At 38.8% G+C, this 20,089-nt stretch overlaps 2 protein-coding genes across 2 annotated transcripts; one reads left to right on the plus strand and one right to left on the minus strand.

Annotated features, from left to right (window-relative positions):
• Nucleotides 1–399: 399 nt before the first annotated feature.
• Nucleotides 400–9,980, minus strand: LOC310815326 (dipeptidyl peptidase 4-like; the record flags this gene model as incomplete). The annotated part of the gene is made up of 26 exons (XM_083685060.1): nucleotides 400–1,155; nucleotides 1,535–1,608; nucleotides 1,849–1,921; nucleotides 2,171–2,229; nucleotides 2,345–2,444; nucleotides 2,563–2,617; nucleotides 3,065–3,259; nucleotides 3,536–3,605; nucleotides 3,716–3,814; nucleotides 3,926–3,976; nucleotides 4,357–4,478; nucleotides 5,018–5,071; nucleotides 5,483–5,553; nucleotides 5,681–5,779; nucleotides 5,978–6,016; nucleotides 6,192–6,321; nucleotides 6,465–6,562; nucleotides 6,778–6,932; nucleotides 7,157–7,277; nucleotides 7,688–7,760; nucleotides 8,076–8,128; nucleotides 8,212–8,286; nucleotides 8,585–8,676; nucleotides 9,116–9,208; nucleotides 9,695–9,782; nucleotides 9,969–9,980. The coding sequence occupies 26 exons, from the start codon at nucleotides 9,978–9,980 to the stop codon at nucleotides 1,063–1,065; spliced, it is 2,244 nt and encodes a 747-aa protein (XP_083541186.1). The 3' UTR covers nucleotides 400–1,062.
• Nucleotides 9,981–13,886: 3,906 nt separating this feature from the next.
• Nucleotides 13,887–19,501, plus strand: gca (grancalcin). The gene is made up of 8 exons (XM_083684711.1): nucleotides 13,887–14,027; nucleotides 14,625–14,801; nucleotides 15,361–15,430; nucleotides 15,959–16,002; nucleotides 17,199–17,346; nucleotides 17,777–17,890; nucleotides 18,144–18,202; nucleotides 18,363–19,501. The coding sequence occupies exons 1-8, from the start codon at nucleotides 14,004–14,006 to the stop codon at nucleotides 18,387–18,389; spliced, it is 663 nt and encodes a 220-aa protein (XP_083540837.1). The 5' UTR covers nucleotides 13,887–14,003; the 3' UTR covers nucleotides 18,390–19,501.
• The last annotated feature ends 588 nt before the right edge of the window (nucleotides 19,502–20,089 follow it).

The raw sequence follows: 20,089 nt of genomic DNA on the forward strand, positions 1-20,089 counted from the left end.
ATAATCATGATTACGTGTTATATTCTAGCTTGATATTGATTTGAACGATGGGTTTATCATAATTTATGCGGTTTATACCCTCGTTTGTGTACACTTTCTACTGTATGTGTTTTATGAAGGGACTTTTGTTTAGTAGTTTTCCTTTCATCAAAAAATCCACTTCTTATAACCTGCATAAATATTCTAAATGTATAGAAGAAACACAGTTTTGACTCACTATTTGACCAATGGCGGCACTGTATCATTCCATTTTGAACAGTCATAATAGGTTATTACAGGTAATGAATTAGCTATTTGCCATTTAGACTTAGAAACAATTGATGTAGTTTTAACAATGCAGTTTTGATAAGCCTTATAGATAAGAGTTGTAAAACTATCAAACGGCAGATTTTACAGTAATTCTTTTATTAAATCATCAGATACACATTCTGTAGGTCTGCAGCATTCTTATTCTTTCTCCATTGTTTTGCTTCATACAGTAGTTTTCTCAATAAAACTCTTCAAAAACAGCATAATGTATGTTTTTACAATTAAACAAAAAACAAAATGAACGGTAGCACAATCATTTTTGATATATAATTCAGTGCAATAGAGGTCTCCTGATGCATATTTCAAATTCAGGAGTATACAGACCCTGAGTCAGAAGTGGCAACAATGATCTTGAGTTAAATCAAAAGTCTCACATCCTACATTTCAAATGTAACCACGTACTGTTAACAGAAGTGACACAAGGATAGGTTACTTTATGTCAATTCAATTCCAACGCAGATGCCTCTTGTTCTTTGAAGTGTGTACTCGTTGTTCATGTCCTTTGGAGTGTGCACTTGTGTTCATGTCCTTTGGAGTGTGTACTGTACATTGTGGACTTCAGCTCCAGCTTGTAAACAACTTCATTCATTACAAAAGTTAAACCATTAAACTATGATTACTTTCTTCTCTTTTTTACTTTTCCAACATTAGACTAGAATTCAAAATCAAACACTCATAAACATAAAGAAACATATTTGTTATCGACATGAAATATGATAATTTTGGTTCGAATTTGGTATTGTCCATCTGGTTTCAGGCAAAACACTTCTGGAGGAAGTGACTCATGTGAGTGTAGACGTGGTTATAGGCTGTACCACCGAGACCATGATCCTCGTCTGTGTACCACTGGAAGAAGAGGAGACATAATATATATATTAAATAACATAATAAACAGGCCTATTCCATAGAAAATAACATTCTTCCTGTGCACCAATAATGTTTTTGCTTTATACTTTTATCAGATGTTAATGAACCCAAATGGGAAAGAGGTAGTGAAAGAGGCTGTTGGTGACTACTGTGTGACCAAGCTACTAGACTTGTGTGGTTTCAGTGTTACTTCTTCTATTTTGTAGCTATGTATTGCAGACAATACATTTCAATGTGATACAGTGCACTTTACAATTTAGCATATACTGTATATTCATTTCAAAGTTTCAGTGAGGTAAAACTGTAAAACACATTTGATTATTTCCCGTTCTCTAACACCTGCTCCCTAAATATTCACCATGGCTTCAAAGTCCACTTGTTCATCCACCAGAGCTTTTGAGATCTGGGCAGCATGCTGGAAATGAACATTATCTGAAACAAATAGATAAATAATAACAATAATAAAATCATTTATACATGATATACTAAGCAGTGCAGTTTTACCTTGGTTTATCACAGGACAAAGTATACAATGACAAGTATCCCAGTTAAAGACTCTTAACTAATGGGTTTCAAAAGCTAAATGGATTTTGGTAGACATTGCATGGTTGTTAATTGCAACCTGAAAGAGCAGAAACCAGTGCATTCCAGAAATACTAAAGACACTCTTACCATCTGCTGTTCCGTGGACCAGAAGGTATTGCACTGATTTGAAATTCTTAGCCCTTTCCTCCACCGTGGAGTTCTGAAAAGATAAAATCAAATACATTTGAGTGGAATTTTATGAAAGGTTCGATAAAATACAGTCTACAGTCTGTATATTTATTATTATATTATTATAATTACAATACAGTATCATTAAAAGATATACAGTATGTATATACAGTAAGTTCCTTCTCATATGATTCATTTGACTGAATTCAATTACTGTCAATCTAACTACAGAATAGTAGGGCCATTAGAAGATGCAACAATGTAGCTCATATAAACTTACATTGTAGAATTCAGCATTTTCAGAGGGTTGATTCATATAACGTTCTGTGTAGATACTGTCTGAAATATATATATGTATATACATAATATGTTACATAGAATTCTGTACATCTAACAGTATATTCATTTTTTAAATTTATTCTAATGATGATATATAGGTATTAGACTGGCATACCATAATACTTCCATTTGGATGTCGGGGCAACTGCCATCCCACACTTGAATACTCCACTTCCTGCTCCCAAAGCCATTGACGTGACATAGCCTCCATAAGACTGGAAAACATACAGCAACAACTAATCATGGCCTTCGATTTAGACTGCACAAAATCACACACAAACACATTATACTGTATGGTTCAATGACAAATTCTCTGCTTAGAGGCAAACTTACCCAACCCCAAATTGCAACCTTGGCTTTGTCGATAAAGCCCATATTAATAAATTCCCTATAAGAGAGAGAAGGAAAGAGACTTGCTGTAAAACACCAATATACACACTAATTAGTAGGCCAATGTGATGGACTATCAAAAGCTTTCATAATGATTCATGGTCTAATCAACAGAATACATTTAAAAAGATAAAAGTTTTATCAGGATTTTGAAATACTGATAACTGTACTGTCCTTGGTTGGTGATTCAACATCTCTCAAATCAGGGAGCCTTAAGCAATGTTACATCGGACCTGTTCTGACCGGAGTTGACCGCATCTGATTGGTCACACCCTTCCAACTCATAAAAGCCTCTGAATATCTGAATCAAGCTTTGTCTATTTACAGATACGTGACGTATTCATTCAATAACTCTGAGGTTTGGAATAACACAGCAAGCTGTTTGCTGGGAGTTAGCAGGACCCATTGAGTCGTCAAATGTTGGACCGCTGCCTCTCCTCCTTACTTTGTGGCGGTTATCTGATCTTCCACCTCATAAGTCCCCAGACGGCGGTAGAGGGTGTGCATTAATTTATCGCCTTGGTAACCACTTCCCCTTCCGTCAAAGCTGGCGACGATGACTTTCTCTGTGCTGGCGAGGTATGTGGCCCAGCCCAAGCTCTTGCGGAAGTTCACCTTCTGACTGCAAGGCCCTGCATAACTTTAGAAAACAACAGTCACTGTATTAATGCACTATGTTACTCAAAAGTGTTTGTATATTTCTCATCAGTACACCATTGATATGGTCCCAAAATATTATTACTTTGCACAAACAAGCCATAGATGTCCTAATAGAAAGCCTAGATTTACTTCCTAGAATAGTCCAAAAAGTTATTTTGGAGTAAAATGCCCTTTGAAGACTGAATTCATCATCATTCACCAAAGCAGATGGTGCATTCAAATTGAAATAAAACAATTATTAAAAAAAAGATCTTACACATCAATAAGCAATGGGTACTTTTTGGATTCGTCAAATCCAGGGGGCAAAGTCATCTGGTACCAAAGGTCTGTACAGAAAAATATCAACATCCATGAGTGAACAAATAAAGGATGAACAATTGTACTACAAGATTAGAACTACAGTATATAACTGAATCCTTATCACCGAAAACCTTACTGAATTCTCCCAGCTTGATAGTGCCACGGCGCATAGTGGGCATCTGTATGCCAGCGAGTATGCCCTCCAATTCCTTGTTGTCCTCAAGAACTTGAATCTCTACCAAGATAACATTGAGAAAGTGTACTCTGATGTTTGTCCACAGTTCGACAGTGAAAGAATGAAAACATATTTGCTTCCTTCATAAGACATTGTGTTCAGCAGACATACCTGTCCCTGAGCCCCTGTTGTCCCTGAGAGTATACAGAGGCATCCCAGGACCTGTGGATACAAACATGGCTAGTACATAGTGTATGTATGCATGAGCATGAGCGTGTGTGTGTGTGTGTGTGTGTGTGTGTGTGTGTGTGAAAGAGTGAGTAAGTGAGAGAGAAAGAGAGAGAGAGACAGACAGAGACAGAGACAGAGACAGAGAAAGATAGAGAGACAAAGACAGAGACAGAGACAGAGACAGAGACAGAGACAGAGTAGAAGGAATGACATGCCAAATGATCCAGAAGAACTACTTCTTGACACTAAATTGATTTTCCAAAAGAAAGAAGCTTATGCTGGCTGATTTTGTTGTAGGATGTAATTCCTTTTCTTATGACTAGAATGCACAGGCATTCAGAAACACTGAAGGCGTTGGGTTTGTGACAGACCGTAGCAGTCCATGCGGAAGAAGGAGGCATCCCGGCTGAGGGACGCTGAGTTGTACTGACACCTGTCCTCATAGAGTGTACAAGTGAGGCAGGTAGTGACGGGATTGATGCCAGTGGTGATCCTACAGTACACACGCACATGAGCATGCACACACACACACACACACACACACACACACACGCACGCACGCACGCACACACACGCACGCACGCACGCACGCACGCACGCACGCACGCACGCACGCACGCACGCACGCACGCACACACGCACACACACACACACACACACACACACAGAAAAGGACATCACTGTCAGTGCATATTGATATTGCAATTAATATATAAATGAATCCTTAGTAAAGTGGTCCTCTGTGGCTCAGTTGGTAGAGCATGGCGCTAACAATGTTTAGGTTGTGGGTTTGATTCCTGCTGGGACCATATATACTGAAATGTATGCACTCACTGCAATGTAAGTCGCTTTGGATAAAACCGTCAGTTAAATGACATATATATATATTTTTTAAGTCAATGCATGTTACATGACTACTGTAAGTAATTATGGCATGCTATGATTCAAAATGTGCACGTCAATCAATCAATCAAACAGTACTTGTGAGCATTGTTGAACCAAAGCATGGAAATAAAACAAGGATATTTTTACTTGTAAATGTTCCTCCCTCCTGGCAAGGCACCATGTTGGTTACTTGAATAGAATCTATGGAAAAAAGAACAGTGCTCTCTTTTATTGCGTGGCTTGACTCCAATATGGCTGCCGTAGAGTGTGAAGTCAAATTGATACACATGGATTTAACTGAAATGGAAGAAAGTGGGACATTAATATCAAGTGGAAACTAATCAAAAAACGGATGGCAGGTCTACTGAAAACAATTCTGGAAAGTTAACGGATTGTGTGGGTAGAGTACTTACACACCATGCTGTACAAAGAGTGAGTTCATGTGCTTATGTGGTGTGTGTGTGTGTGTGTGTGTGTGTGTGTGTGTGTGTGTGTGTGTGCGTGTGTGCGTGTGTGTGTGTGTGTGCGTGTGCGCGTGTTTACAGTACATGTGTGTGTGACACAAACAACTCCTTAAACATCATTTTATCAGGCTTGATCTTGCAAGCTTACATTGCATCTGTAGTCACTTTGAAAATATCCATGACCTCCCAACTTCCAGATGTGACTGGTGTTGCCTTGCCCTGAAAGCATAGGATGCACATGCTGTATTACATACTGTGTAATGGTACAGTCAATGTGTGTCATAAACCTGTCTGGGCAACAATGATGGTGAGATTGGCGTTTGAAGGGACATGTGTCACCACTTACTCCTGTCACATGATGAATGTGTTTATATCCAACATTGTCGCTCATCACCAAATAAAAACTGGTGTGGTCTGCGGCAAAGGCAGGAGCTGATGGGGAAAACTAGAAAAAAGAGTGTGAATTCAACATTCTATGGTTGTTCACTCATAACTCATAATAATTCACAATAGCCCTGAATGTCTTTGAAAGGCAAGAAATGTAAACTGATAATATTGAAGGACTAGTTATTTGAATACTGGTCATTTATTGCTGTGCATATTGCTTTCCATACTTGTCCAACTGTTCCTGTGCTATACATACCCGGCCAATCCAACCGTTGGTGGTCTGCAGCTCAAATTTCTAAAAAAAAAAAAAAAAAAGATGGTTGTTGTTTTACAGTTGATTCTTATTCAGTGACGATTGACTCTCCTGATATTCTTTGTGAGTCACACACGCACGCACGCACGCACGCACGCACACAAAACACACACACACACACACATGCATGGGGGGTGGTAAAATAGTTATGACGTACCCCATCCTCATTCCAGCTGGTTCCGTCAAAGTCGTAAATCTGTAGGAGGAGGTGCCTCTGGCTTCTTGTGAGCCATTGAACAGCCACACGCTCGTCCGTTACCCATGTCACCGTGCATAAATAGTGATCACTAAACACACACACACACACACACACACACACACACACACACACACACACACACACACACACACACACACGTTACAGTGCACTTCACTAAAAAATCTACAAAAAAATCCAGCAGGGTATACTAGGGACAGCAGTTTTCCTTACCCTGTTCCAATTGAAGTGGGCACAACAACCTGTGCAATGCTTGATACATTTGCCGCGTCAACCACAAAAAGCTTCGCTACTGGGTTGGGAGTGCCGGGCTGGATGATGGGAAAACAAAAATAAAAACAATTTATAGGGCAATTGAATGGTCTGCTGTAACATGACCCACCTAGTTTTTATTGGGAGAGCTTAGACCTGGAAGCACCTTGAGTACCTGGATTTGAACCTAGAGTGCAGAGTCCAACCTAATTCAACTGTTGTATACTGGAGCTTTCTGAGATATACGTGTAGTTTCAAAAGAGTGTTGTCCCACCTTAGGGTATGGAATGATGACAGTCTCTGGATACTGTCCCGTCCCATACCAGGAGTACTCAATGGTGTGGACCTGGGTGTCGTCAAACTCTGCATAGGCCACGTACTTCCCTCCTGGTGACCACCACAACCCCTCATTGGAAGAGAACATCTCCTCTAAGAGAGAACCAAAACAAATATTGTTTTCAGGACTGTGCATCAATTTTGAGTTTGTCTGTTTTGTGTGTTGAATTATTGCTGAAATAGAGTTCCGTCTGTGCTGACGAAATTGTTTCCAATCCTCAACAAATTCCAAACCAACATGATCATGAACATTTGCTGCAATTTGGATTCAGGGAGTGTGTATGTTTCATAGAGGCATCTTGTGTTGGCTTGCTTACCCTCGTACACCCAATCTGGGTGGCCATTCAGGATCTGGTTCTCTTTACCATTGAAGGTGACTTGCTGAGCATCCATAGTAGGGCTTGTCTTCACATACACATTATTGTTCCAAACAAAGGCCTATGTGTGGGGCGAGCACAAGTAAAGGGCAATGGTTAAAGGTTAAAATGACCCAGGTTCCTCTTTTATATAAATGAACGAAAGGACCCAATGACTGGAGTGAATCCAACTTCATATAACACAGCAATAGCTTGTTCATAAAGAGCTGATTATGGGGTTGTGTAATGTTAACCTTATGAATCACCCTGTTACACCTTGTTATACCTGTTCGTTAGAGTGCAAAAACTTGACCTTTGACCATTCCCACTTTGAACCTGAGACAAACAAAAGTACTTGTCTCTGTTGAGCTAGACCTATGGATAAGTGTTTGGAATAGGTCTGGCATTGAGGGTATCATATAAGGTATCACAGCCCACGCACAACAGAAACAAACTCTCAATTGTTTGCTTTGCTTTGATGTGCCAACATACCAGTTGGTTTCCTTCTGGGGCCCATGCAAAATACTGGACTTCCTGGGGAATGTCTGGTGTGTCGAGGAATTTCCTAAACAGACAGTAGGAGAAAAGTTAAGCATCTTGAGTTGAGAAGAAAATACGCTTTATAATGCAAATCATTCATCCTCATTATCTGGTCCCTTGACAAACACAATCTGCTATGACACTTTTACAGCCCTCCTTAACTCCTCTGTTTGTGTAGTGTTGTACAGTACTGTATGCTTACCATCACCTGTGCTGGTCAACCCACTTCTATTATTAAGCAATTATCTATATAATTTCAATAATGAGAAACCAAAGGGCTGTCTAGATTGAACATTAATATAGGACAGATTTAGGCACATGAATGGATTAACGAACTTACGAGAGTGGCACATCATACAGAGAATAGGAGGATGTATAGGAGTGTCTCCACATCTGTTGAAACACGTGAACCAAAATAAAATCATTGTACGTTGGTGTTGATGTAACAATTCTGACTAATTGCAAGAAGACATTACCTTAGTGTAATTGCTCATGAAAGCAACATATTTCCTGTCAGCGGACACAGAGTAATCATAGGCAGCTACTTGAGTCTGTGTTTGGAAAACAGAAACAGCTGTCACATAAATGATACACACACTTACACTGACACACTACAGACTGTCAAGTACATACTCCCTTCCAAATACCACACTCTTATACGTACATACAGCTTAGTACATGACACATACAGATCATTTCACACACACACACACACACACACACACATACACACACACACATACACACCGACACCGACACACACATGCACACACACAAACACAAACACACACACACATGCACACGCACACACGCGTGCACACAAACACAGCCCACAAATGGTTATCTTACAAATGTTATGCTGCTCAAGAATTGGGAAGAGTTTCCTGTTATCACGTCATAGAGGAAGACAGAGCCCTCGCTTTTATGAAGATATTCATGGTCTATGGGGAGGAAGAGAGGAGATACTGTCACTATGAGTGAAAATTAACTGACTGAAGATTGTTGAGCTGCTCTAATTGCACTGTTGCTACTCAAGGCATGGGTTACAGAGTAGCACTTGGTTTACTGTAACAAGAGGCCAAAACATTTCATCATTCACATCTTTGCCTAAATACCACGTACACTGTCCCCTCTATTCAAATAAAAACGCTAAACAAGTTTTGTAAGTAAACAAACAACATCCTGCCTGTCTAAACAGCAAAAAACAAACAGAATATTGTTGGCTCTCTTATCATTTCTTACTGTAAACACTGATTTGTTGAGTACCTCATTCCAAGCGCAAATAATGTTGTTATTTTTATCTGTCTTATTGACTGATATTCAACATAATTCTGATAATCTTATTTTACTGTAACTACTGTATTTAACCAGGTGATATACCTGAGAGCCAGCGCATGTTGTATGACCTGGCTCGCATGGAGCTGTTGAAGTAATCAGTCAGAGTGAAAGTCCTCTGATCTTCATTTTTCTCCTCTGAAACATTGACACAATTAAGGTAAGCATTCATATCATAGGTATTTTGTATGAGAAAATATGAAACATCATCTAATTATGAAACAACAGGTGGGTCAGAGTGCAATATGATAAAATAGATATTGATCTGGGAGGAGGGCTGTAAGGTTGGAACAGATAACAGCACAGAAACAGTACAGTGCGCACATTAATGACTCGACATTTTTCAATTTACATTAGTTTTTCCTTTTGATTAAGAAGGTTATTATTGTCTAATATGTGAAATAGAGACTATAGAACAAAGTTGGTGACATGTGATATTGTAATACAGCAATAAAGTAATAACGCAAATTGGTGTGAGTGGCATGTGCATAGATGTCCTGGTCTAATGTCATGATGTCATGTTTTGTTAATAAACGTGATCATGATTTCACAAAAATGTGTTATTTTGATAATTAACGACAGTTTATTGGGTCACTGAGTGCAATTAGAGGTGGAACCACCTACCGTTCAAAAATATTGCAGTAGGCACTGCTATCAGGATGATGACAGCTGCGACCCCGAAGAGTCCCAGGAGCAGCTTAAATATGAAATTCTGTGGAAAGTCACCGGAAAAATGTCAAATTCAGGCGAACGCACACCAACCTCTCTTAAAACAAAATGTGGTTAGTTTTCACGGAGTTTGCGACAATCATTTCTTCAGTGACATAACGTATTGTCTAAAGATTTTTTTTAGACAATACGTTTTTAGACTAAAGAGTTATTACGTTGTGTAGTTTACAGTACTAACCATTGTGCCGATTTGAAGGTGTTGACATACAGACGTGGATCCGTTAATTCAAATTCCCATTGACCGCAATCCAGGACACATGTCACCCACTGAACGGTTGAACTCTTAATGGTGCAAAATAAAGGTGAAGGAATTTGTGCAAAGGGAAGTTCTGTTAAATATTATCTAAACTTCGGCTTCAAAGGTGGTACTATGCAATTCCAACGGAGTAAAGTTCGTCAAGTTAAAACGTGTCCAAATATTTTTGGCACCAGATTTGCCTGTCTTGATCAGGAAGTAGCCTGAGAATACCCTGAATTATCAGATTACACAATTTCCAGCAAATGAAACTGGCCCTCACTTTTCAGTAGTTATACGTCTGAATTCCTAAATTCAGACTAAATGCTAACTGTTATGATTCCATTCATTTTCCCCAATGCCATACAGTAGGCTACTGTTAGGATACCCCCTCTTGTAGCATCACTCAAATAGTTTGCAACATGCTCAGATTCAGAGGTTGCAGTTGACTGGAAATTAATTATAAATTCAAATTTTCCACATACACACAGATACAAGAAGTATTTCATTAATTCATTATAGCAGACAATTTCTAAATACTGTTGGCCTAGACAGGTGAAACCAAACGTAACACTGCTCTAAACTATGCTCTATGCTCAATGAGCACAGTATAGCATATACATTTGTATTTGTATCTTTTATTTAGTTTGTAGGGCATTTATGCGAGGGCATTACATCAAACACAAACGGTATACTGTGTGACATAACCCTCTTGAATGTACAAATGGTTGGTCCTTCATATGACATCCAACCCATCATCTACAGTATGTACATTGGGTGGCTGTCTGCACAGTCTGGATTGTGAACCAACATTTCTGTGCATTGGATTCAAAAGTCTTATCTTTTCCTTATGATAATCATGGCAATAAATTATGTTTACAGACTCATTAATGAACTTCCTCCTCGTGTTTCAGGTCAATGGGCCATACTACAGGGAGCGTGGGAACATACAGTCGACGACCTGTGGAAACAAGAGAATTAGCCATGTGAGACCCATATAATAATAATAATAATAATAATAATAATAATAATAATAATAATAATACATAACCATATCATAAAAGCAGCTATCAATATCTGGATGGAAGAGTAGGCCAGCTGATAAAAATGCATCTTAAGGCCTGCTTTAAAATCCCCAACAGTCTGAACAACCCTTAGATTGTCAGGAAGAGAGTACCAAAGGTGTGGTGTGGAGAGGAAAAGGCACAGAACATGAATATGAATTCAGAACTATATTTTATGTTTGTTGTTTGCAATAATAATCTTAAAAATATCCCCACTATAAATAATGTATACACTGTATCCCACACAAAGGTAGTCACACTGACAAGGGTGATACACATTGATAGACATTGACAGACATTGACAGACATTGATAGACATTGATAAGCATTGATAGACATTGATAGACATTGATAGACATACATAGACATTGATAAGCATTAATAGACATACATAGACATTGATAGACATTGATAGACATACATAGACATTGATAAGCATTAATAGACATACATAGACATTGATAAGCATTAATAGACATACATAGACATTGATAAGCATTGTCGAACACATCTCCTTTTTTCCATTACTCACAATCATTGTCATGACGTCAGAGGCCCTGGTGTGAACTTAAAAGGCTTTGAAGCTATTGGCTCATACAGTATGAGCAGTTACTGTACACATCTCACACTGACATGTAGTTAGTTATATGGCACCCACAATGACCTTTGTGCTGTAAGGCTATGAAAATGGATATTGAAGAAGATAACTACAACCTCTGTCAACAGAGTAGGAGATGAGCAATTTACAGGAAAATGAAACAAAAATAGCTTTTGCTTTTTGTGACTGTGAGAGCTCTTTGAGAGATCTTGATCAGGAAAGGTATAGGACTATTTCAGCACGTTGGTGAAGGAACCAATTATGAGCCCATAAGTGATAGGCAGCAGAAGATAAGCGCTAAAAGCCTGTTAAAAGCTTAACAAATACAAGACTGTCTTTATTGAGTGGGCACAGGCAGCATATCAGCACTAGCTCCATTGGACCGGACATCCTTTGCAAACAAATAGATCACTTGTTTTTGCCCTAATGCAGTATGCTACAGTTTGAGGGGCATTACACAGTGGATTCGTTCATATATCTACCTGAAGCTTGACGGTAAACGCTAATGAAATTGTTTACAGGTGTTATTTTGAGCACGTTATAGATTTTATTGGACTGTGTGAATGTGAGGGAGGGGGAGGGAGGACTATAGTGTAGAAAGGTGTGCATTATAGCACACCACATCATACTGTACCATGGCGTGACACTGTTAGGTTTCTTTTTCTCTCTGAGAGGTTTCAAAACCCATGCTCCTTATTTGAGGAGTTGTGTGATGGTTTGCACACATCTCATTCATTTTCTCTCAACATTGGCACACCATTCACCGCTAAACCTCTCATCAATAGAAGCTTGATGAAATTAAATCTGGTCATTTTGTTATTTTATATGGGACCTTTTGAGCTGATTTGTTCTACCTCTTGAAAAGTTTCCAGAACTTCCTTTAAATTATTGTAATCATTTAGGAATATGTAATAATTGTTTTAAATGAAGCAGCTACATTGATAGCAGACAAACACTTGTAAACCATCATGTGGTATTAACTTAAGTACAGCATTTGTTTACTCACACACTTGACATATTATCATATCACCTCAGCATTTGGTCTGCTTTTAAGCCTGTGAGAGAACACATGCATTCTTTGTTCACAATGATAGATGCAGGCAGCTTTTGCTCCTCAGAGACAAAGGGAATACAGATCACTATTATAATAGCACTTTTGGCTGAATATTTGAATAGTTTCAAAACAATCGTGACAAGGTCTCTCAACTGACTCTGTCTATGTTTAATGTAGCAATGCATAACCATGCAGTTTGTGTATAACAGGGATAACTTAAGGATAAGACATCACATATTTTGACAAACATTTTCATAAAATGTTCCAACATTTTTCCAGAAAATGATCCGTAATTCAATACAACTGAGAGTATGACGTTTTTAGTGTTCATTTATCATCTGATCGGTACCTTATGGTTGAAAAGTGGAAATACACCACACATATCTATCTACTGTCAGTACTGTATGATCATATTGAAACTATATAATGTAACTCAAAGGTTGTTTTATTTGAGCCAGATGTCAAACGCTTTCATTACTGTACAATCAAATACTCTCAAAAGCAGCCTCTTGTGGTCATTGTCAACTTTGCAAGGTACAGCCAAAGAATCCATGCCCTTGGGCTATGGTGTAACCCTAAAAATGACCAAGTCTAATTATCATGTAAGCAATTAAACTTTAAAAGGGACAATAGTTTACTTTGTACAGAATATGCATTTTATGAATGGATATAATAATAGTAATAATAATAATAATAATAATAATATAATAATAATAATAATAATAGTAGTAGTTTTGATACATAGGATCAGTATAAACCTACGTATAATGTTATCCTATAAGATTTGGGAGATAAGACGTATTTGCTCAATTCTTAATCAATATTCACTCATATTAAACATATTCAATTATTAATGGTTATGAATGTATTCATTTATTTACTATTTAATGTGTTGTAAAAATGAGACAATAATCTGTTTTTGCCTGCACTGAAATCATGCATTATCAATTAGAAACGTCATTTAATTCACACGTGTTCAAATGAAAAATATATTTGATGTCACTGCAATGTACACAATGTTCTTACTGCGTGAAACCTGCGACCGACGTCTCCATTGGCTATCTCCCCTATCAGTCAATCAGCTGTAGAACTTCCGCCTTCTTTTCAACACTTTCGGATATGATGTACACATCCCGTTGGCGCAGTCGCATAGGAAGTAACAGGTCTACTTCACACTCCTGACTTTTTACACCAACACATTAACACAGTGAATCGTTTTTGTGTGAACATTCGCTGTATTGTACATCGCTTAAATGGCTTATCCAGGATATGGTGGGGTGAGTGAATTGTTTCGTGTCCTCTGACAGTGATTTGAGAGTCAGGACTTTTGGGGTGTACCATTTCCTTAAACTAACGGGAAGTGACCAAATTAGACTAATTCAAGTATGTGCCCTAAACCCCGAGATGTCCGAATGTCATGCTGTGATTGTAGCCGATACTAAAACGAGATTGACAGTTTGTCATCACATTTGGGTTAATGGTAATTAAGTTGTAATCGCCTTCAGTTTACTTAGTTTAATCCACCACATCCTGGTCAAGAATTCAGTATAGCTAATTATTGATAACACTTGAATTGGACCAGTAGGCCTAGCCTATTGTCCACGTTCAGGAGCGCTAGAAATCAGTCACTTCTATACTTAGAAAAATATAAAGTGGCTATATTTACTGTCGGCTGTTACTTACACTGCCAAGCCAATTAGCATTCCTGTCGTTAGCATTACTGACCAGCCCATCAGAAGAATGTAGGCAGTCTATTCATTGACGTTTGGTTACTGCATTAGCTCAGCTCAGCTGGCAAAACTGCTTTAGTACACACACGCACACATATACCAATACCCTATTGCTTATCTCTAAAACTCTTATTCTTCTGTCAGTATGGGGGAGCAATGCCAGGCATGCCAGCCCAGGGTATGCAGATGCCAGGGACCATGGGAGGTCCGCCCCAAGCAGGATACTCTCAGTATGGAGGAGGCTTTCCTGGAACCTTTGGTGCCCCGCCCACGCCCGTCAATGACCCAATGTGGGGTTACTTCACTGCGATAGCAGGGCAGGTGAGCTGTTTATTGTGACCCGTTGGTGTGGTACTGTGGATGCAGTGGTGGACCAGTTAACTCTCTCAGTTGAGTTGAGTCTTGTTGGTTACAATATCTTCCTAATAGATAAGGAGGGAGACATAGATAAAGAGTGCCAAACAAGACACAACCCTGTCTAACATGAGTCTGCTTGTAGCCACATCGGTATGAATTAGTTTACTTGCTCGTTGTGAGTAATACACACATTGTCTGCAACCTATTAACACTTTTCGTCATTCTTTTTTCTTAGACACAATGATGCTTTGTTAATGTAGCCTACTTCAATTCAGGTCATAGATTTGATAATGAATACAATAAGTTTACCTCATTGTGTAATGACATGTATTATCTGGTCAATTCTAGATGAATGCCACATACTGCACATGACACCGTGTCATGAACACATTTTACATTCCATTTTACTTAAAATTCTATCTGTGATCATAGACCAAGGGGTTGTGGTGTCTGGTTAGTCATAGCCCAGTTATGTCCTCCGGTCACAAGATGGCCGTTGATGTGAAGTGACTCTTCTGTGCAGGATGGGGAGATCGATGCAGAGGAGCTTCAGAGATGTCTCACACAGACCGGTATCAGTGGCAGCTATACTCGTAAGTTCACTCACTCGTACCGTGCCTGCAGTGGTCAAAGTGCATTCTGGGATCATATGATCCTACACTATTATGAAATGTGTGCGCGTGCTTCAGTCATTGAATCAGTATCTAGAAGTCTACTGTACTGTATGTTATCTTGAAGTACAGGAGTGTCTTGTTTGTGATTTAAGGTATAGTATGTTGTGATTAGAAGGATAGTATGCGCACACCCAAAGCAACTGAGCTCAGGTGCTGGATTGATGTGCCAATAGTAGATATATTCGAGAAGTCTGCACGCTGATTGCTGCTCCTGAAATGTGTTGTTTTACACAGACAAAGTTTCGACCCAAACTGGGTTCCTGACGAAGACCGTGTTTGGGTCGAAACCTTGTTCACATAAACGACACATTTCAGGAGCAGCAACCAGTGTGGGGACGTAATGGTGCCACACATGATTCCAGCATACTGTACATGATGCATTGTTACAGTATACAATAACAGTCAACTATTCAGTTTATTTGTCTAAATGGTTTCTCTCCTCCACAGCCTTCAGTTTGGAGACAAGCAGAATCATGATTGCAATGCTGGATGTATCCTTTTGACATTGTTGGATCAACTAGACAGCATTTCTACACCCTTTTCATGAAGTGTGCACTTGTGTACTTTTCCACATGGATTTAGGGGAATAGATTGGTGTAAATCCCCATGCTTAGACCAATCCCCATTCTTTAAATTCTAGTGGGAAAGTGCACAAGTGTATAATTCAGGAGATAGGTGGATACAGGGGACACTGCATACTTCCCCTAAATGAAAACTGTGTTAAAGCCAAGTCCTAGAGTAGCTGCAACTGCAACCCGAAGCTTCCCCTTCGTGTGGCGTGAAAATACATAGACGAAAAACTGAAAAACACTCTGTCACACTGAATAAAAACCAGCTTCAAGATATCCTACTCATTGTTTGTGTTGTTCCTTCCTGTGGAAAATTGAAATTAAGTGAAAATACTCACCAGAAGAGATGTTTGATCTGTTTTTTTTCCGGTGGCAGTGCCGGCTCATGCAAGTGCACGCTTTCTCCTCAAGTTGCATATCAAGGGGAAAGCGGGCGCTAGCATTAGCTGGGACCAGTAATACACCAACACCACAGGAAAAAAAGATCAAGCATTTTTTTTGGTGAATATTTTGACTTTTGGCAAGAAGGAACAACACAACAAACGTGGGAAATGTTGAAGCAGACCAAGGGAAGCTTGGGGTGCAGTTGCAGCTAGGCTTAGTGGGCCTATTCAGTATGTCTTTGCTGATGAACATGCATGAAGGAACTTGTCCATGTCTGTGCCTGTATTGGCTGAGGAAGAACATTCTTAACCTTTATGATCATGCTTCTTATAGGGGTTCTGTTCTGTACACAACACTTGAGCGATTATGTCTTGTCATTATTAAACCTCTAGTTTTGGGCCTGATTGGTCAATGTATAGTTCAAACAAATGTTACCTATGGACTGAATCACTGTCTGACCTCATTCTGCCACAGAATCGCTAGATTATGAGTGCCAGTATTTTTAGAACTATAGGCTGAAATTATACAAATGATCCCGTAGCATCACTTTAAGAAAGAGGTCAAGTGTAGAAAGAACAAGTTCAATCACAATGTTTGTTGTCTTGTTACTATCTTGTTTTCTTTACCACAAGTCATACCGTATCCTACTACAGTATGTGAGTCCTTGCTTAGCCTCTGTCATGGCTGCTCCTTGCCACATGAACAGTAAAAAACCTTAACCCAATTCTCTCCAGAGAGATATGACAGGGAAGTTGGGGTTTAACGAGTTCAAGGATCTCTTTGCTGCCCTGAACGGCTGGAAGCAGAACTTCATGATGTTTGACCAGGACAGGAGTGGGACAGTGGAGCCTCATGAGATGGCCCAGTCCATCCAGTCCATGGGTGAGGGTTGGAGCAAGACTGACATTTATCTATGTTTTCATTATGATTTGATGATGATATTCTGTCATTAATTCTGCCACACAAAGAAAGTGATATGCATCACAGCATTCAAGATCCTTTTTGTTGCATTCAAGATCCTTGTGTGGTTGTGGGTTCATTTGAAATATATTTATTAATATGTTAATTCAAGAATCAAATAAACTTCTACAGTAACTGTTAACAATTCATTGTTATTTTACAGTTAATCGTCTTAATTTACCTAGAGACCCCTTTCTTGCTACAAAGGCTGTTTTTCCATGTCTTCCTTCCTATGTCACATTTCCCACATCCTCTCTGATGTGATTATTGGGATGTAACCCAAGAGCCAAAATAGCTGCTTTGTTGGTTTGTGTGTAATCCTAAGTATTTTTGTGTCCTTTTGGTGCAAAAGGCTACAGAATCAGCCCGCAAGCATTGAATGCTGTCATCAAGCGCTACAGCAAGGCTGGACGGATCTACTTCGACGACTATGTGGCCTGTTGTGTGAAGCTTCGTGCTCTCACAGGTAGGAGGAGACTGGCTTCGCTAATTTAAGATTGTTAACATCTGTTGTGAGTTCAATAGAGTTAATTATGAAGCGAGACCTCCATTGTCTGCCCTTGTTATCTCAGCAGCTCTAGAAGTCTCTTAGGTGCATGACATGAATTGGATGACTTATACATTAATAAAAGCAACTCACAGGGTATTTAAGTTTGAATGAATGGTATTCAATTCCCCCCGTCATTGCTATCACACAACCTTTCCCTCTGCCCAAACAGACAACTTCAGGAAGAGAGACACCATGCAGCAGGGGGCAGTCAACTTCCAATATGATGATGTAAGTTATGTTTACACTTCAGTCCGTTTTTGTCTTCCTCATCATCCAGCCTGTGGTGTGATTTGAAATGGCCTGTCCTGACATGCAAGCTACAGTACAGTCGTTAGAATAATAAAACAGGTTTCTTTTTTCCCCTGAATTTGTTTTTTTTCCCCTGCAGTTTCTCCTGTGCACTATGTCCATCTGAGTGCTGCAGCCGTTCCACGGCTCGAGGCCGAAGCCAGGGACTAGGGCTTATGACCAGGCTGTCAGGGGTTGGAGGCCTCTTAGAAGCAGAAAAAAAAATTGCCTCTGAGGAGCAGAAAAAGGAACTATACATAACTATTAGCCGAGTGTCTTTAGATTTGAGTCACGTACACATCTGAAATGGAGAGAGGCTACAACAGAAAAAAATACTGCTTGTTTGCTTGCCATGTTTTCTTCTTGTATGCAACGCAAGAATGTGCGAAGATGTGCCACTCATGGTGCGCTTCTAAATGTACCCGCTTGTGTAAATTCTGTTGCTAACTGAATCAGCAGTAGATGTTGACAATGAAAGGGAGGATAACGATGTTACTTAAAGACGACTTATGTGCCATTACAATCTCTGAATATACAGTCCTCATATTCATTCACACACTGTATGCATGTTTTATAACCACTGTTACCTTATGTAGACATATAGCTAACAATATATTTATCAATCAGATTTCCACTTAATCTGTGTTTAAATCGCTCTTACATTAAATACTCATATATTATTGAAATACTAAAGAATATTAATATTTTTCATAAAACTAGATACTATGCTACACTATGCATTGTTTTAGTTAGCTTGTATTTTATTGTTAAGGTATTCTATTTGATGCACCTCTTGATTATATTTTAGTTTGAGTAACTAAGAAAACAAATAAATGAAATGAAACCCTTTAACAAACATTACATTTTTGCACATCCATGGAAATCTGTAAAATGCATATATCTGAATGCTAAATCTATATTTCAATTGCCATTATCAACTTCTGTTTTGTAATTCAGCCTAACCCTCACTGTGTTAAAAGTGCTCTGATTAACAATATTATATTCCTGTGGACATCAAAATCTCATAAGAAGTATCATTCTTACTCATGTTTATTGTTAATTACAATTTTACTTGTTTAAGGTCAGAAAACCAAACATTTATGGTTCAGGGAATCTGCAGTATCCTCAGTGTTTGTTTGATTGAATTATACTTGTATCATCGTAATAGTTTGCTCCATGATCATTGTGACATTAATTGACAACATTTTGTTATTCACAATAAACTCAGTTTTGTATTCAGTATGCATTCTGTTTATTAATGTATACAATTGCGCAAATGTTTCAGTATATGTACAGTACACAATATATTTCATTTCTTTAAATATATTCAAGAGCAGAAACATTCAAATTAGCTGTTAAGTGTTGCATTGTATAAAATACAGTGGCAAACATTTAAAAAATGCATAAAAACAATTGTGAACAGCACTAGATTTAAAAAGTGACATTTATATCAGTTACAGCAAGTTTCTAATTTTTGTGCAAAAGTTTGCAAATCTCATGAAAGTTCAGTGGAGCACTCTTCAAGCATTGGACATGTCAAGTTTCAGCAACTTTGTACAACATATGTGCTCAAGAAAGCTTATGTAGGGAACACCACAGCTCGTACTGCTAGGGTTTCCGTGGGTACCAGCCCATCTATGTATGATGGTGGGATCTCTAAATGGAGGTTGAATAGCTGTGTCCAGTCAATCTGAACCACCATGCATCAAAACTGGCATTACTATTGCTGAATTCCAAATCAACCCCTCTGCACTCCTGTAGGTCTCCTCACCTTGACTTCTGATAAGCTTGGTGGACTTTTCCCATTGCTTGCAGTACTTCTGTCCA

The sequence above is a fragment of the Argentina silus genome (assembly GCF_951799395.1).
Source record: "Argentina silus genome assembly, chromosome: 14".
NCBI lineage: Eukaryota > Metazoa > Chordata > Actinopteri > Argentiniformes > Argentinidae > Argentina > Argentina silus.